The 1,028-nt window shown below is 67.1% G+C and overlaps 1 protein-coding gene across 1 annotated transcript; it reads right to left on the reverse strand.

The window, feature by feature from the left end:
* Positions 1 to 214: 214 nt before the first annotated feature.
* On the reverse strand, positions 215 to 929 carry EMIHUDRAFT_125654 (2-oxoglutarate dehydrogenase; the record flags this gene model as incomplete). Its single annotated transcript, XM_005791455.1, has 4 exons — positions 215 to 315; positions 390 to 484; positions 587 to 623; positions 745 to 929. Coding segments are annotated over 4 exons (418 nt in total), but the record flags the coding sequence as incomplete, so codon positions are not given.
* Positions 930 to 1,028: the final 99 nt, after the last annotated feature.

Consider the following 1,028-nt stretch of genomic DNA (forward strand, 5'->3'; position numbering starts at 1 on the left):
AGGTGTGGGGAGGTGTGGGGAGGTGTGGGGAGGTGTGGGGAGGTGTGGGGAGATGTGTGGAGAGGTGGGGAGATGTGGGGAGATGTGGGGAGAGACGCCGACCTGGCGCAGCCACTTTTGCTCTCCGCTCGAGATGAACTGGTCGATCATGCACTGCGCCTTTGAATCGGAGTGAGCCAGGAGTGAGTTCGCAGTCGACGAGGAGCGGGTCGACCGTGCAAACACGACGGCGAGGTGCGGGGAGATATGGGGAGATGTGGGGAGATGTGGGGAGATTGCGCCGTGTTTGCGAAGTCGCCAAACTGCGCCTCCCACCTATTCACGGCGGGAGGTGTGAAGAGGCGCTGGTCGCGGGTGGTTGCGGAGTCGCCAGGCTGCGCCCCACACACATGATCAGGGACGCCGGGTTCTCGAGCGCGTACCCCAGCTCGAAGCCGAGCACGCCGAACTCGGAGAGGGAGGAGTTGCACGCCATGAAGGCCGCCTGTCCACACAGCCCTGCAGGTGTGAAGAGACGCCGCTCGCAGCCACACCGCCGCGCGGGCCGCGTCGCGCCTGCTCACAGCGCCGGTGTCTGCCGGCTCACCGACGGCGAGGGGCTGCACGCGCCGGGGAAGGCGCACCTGGCCCGGGGAGGGGAGTGGGTTCGGGGACCGTGGGGGTAGGGGAGGGTGGGTTCGGCGACCGTGGGGTGGGGGGAGTGGGTTCGGGGACCGTGGGGTGCGGGGTAGTGGGTTCGGGGACCGTGGGGGAGTGTGTTCGGGAGCGGGTTCGGGGACGGTGGGGTAGGGGAGTGCCTGGCCGGGGTCGATGTTGTTGAGCGCGCAGTACTTGGTGCCCCACTCCTTTTGGTCGTGGATGACGCAGTGCCGGTGCGAGAAGGTGCCGCGCTCGACGTCTTGGCCCGAGATGCGGACGTGGTTCCCCTCCTAATTAACGAATCCGCCCTGGGTGAGTCATTCATTACTCAGCCCGAGATGCGTTTTGGGGGCCTCCTGAGCAAGCTGGCCCACGCCAGCTGCTCCCCC

This window comes from Emiliania huxleyi, assembly GCF_000372725.1.
Source record: "Emiliania huxleyi CCMP1516 unplaced genomic scaffold EMIHUscaffold_11294, whole genome shotgun sequence".
Taxonomy (NCBI): domain Eukaryota; phylum Haptophyta; order Isochrysidales; family Noelaerhabdaceae; genus Emiliania; species Emiliania huxleyi.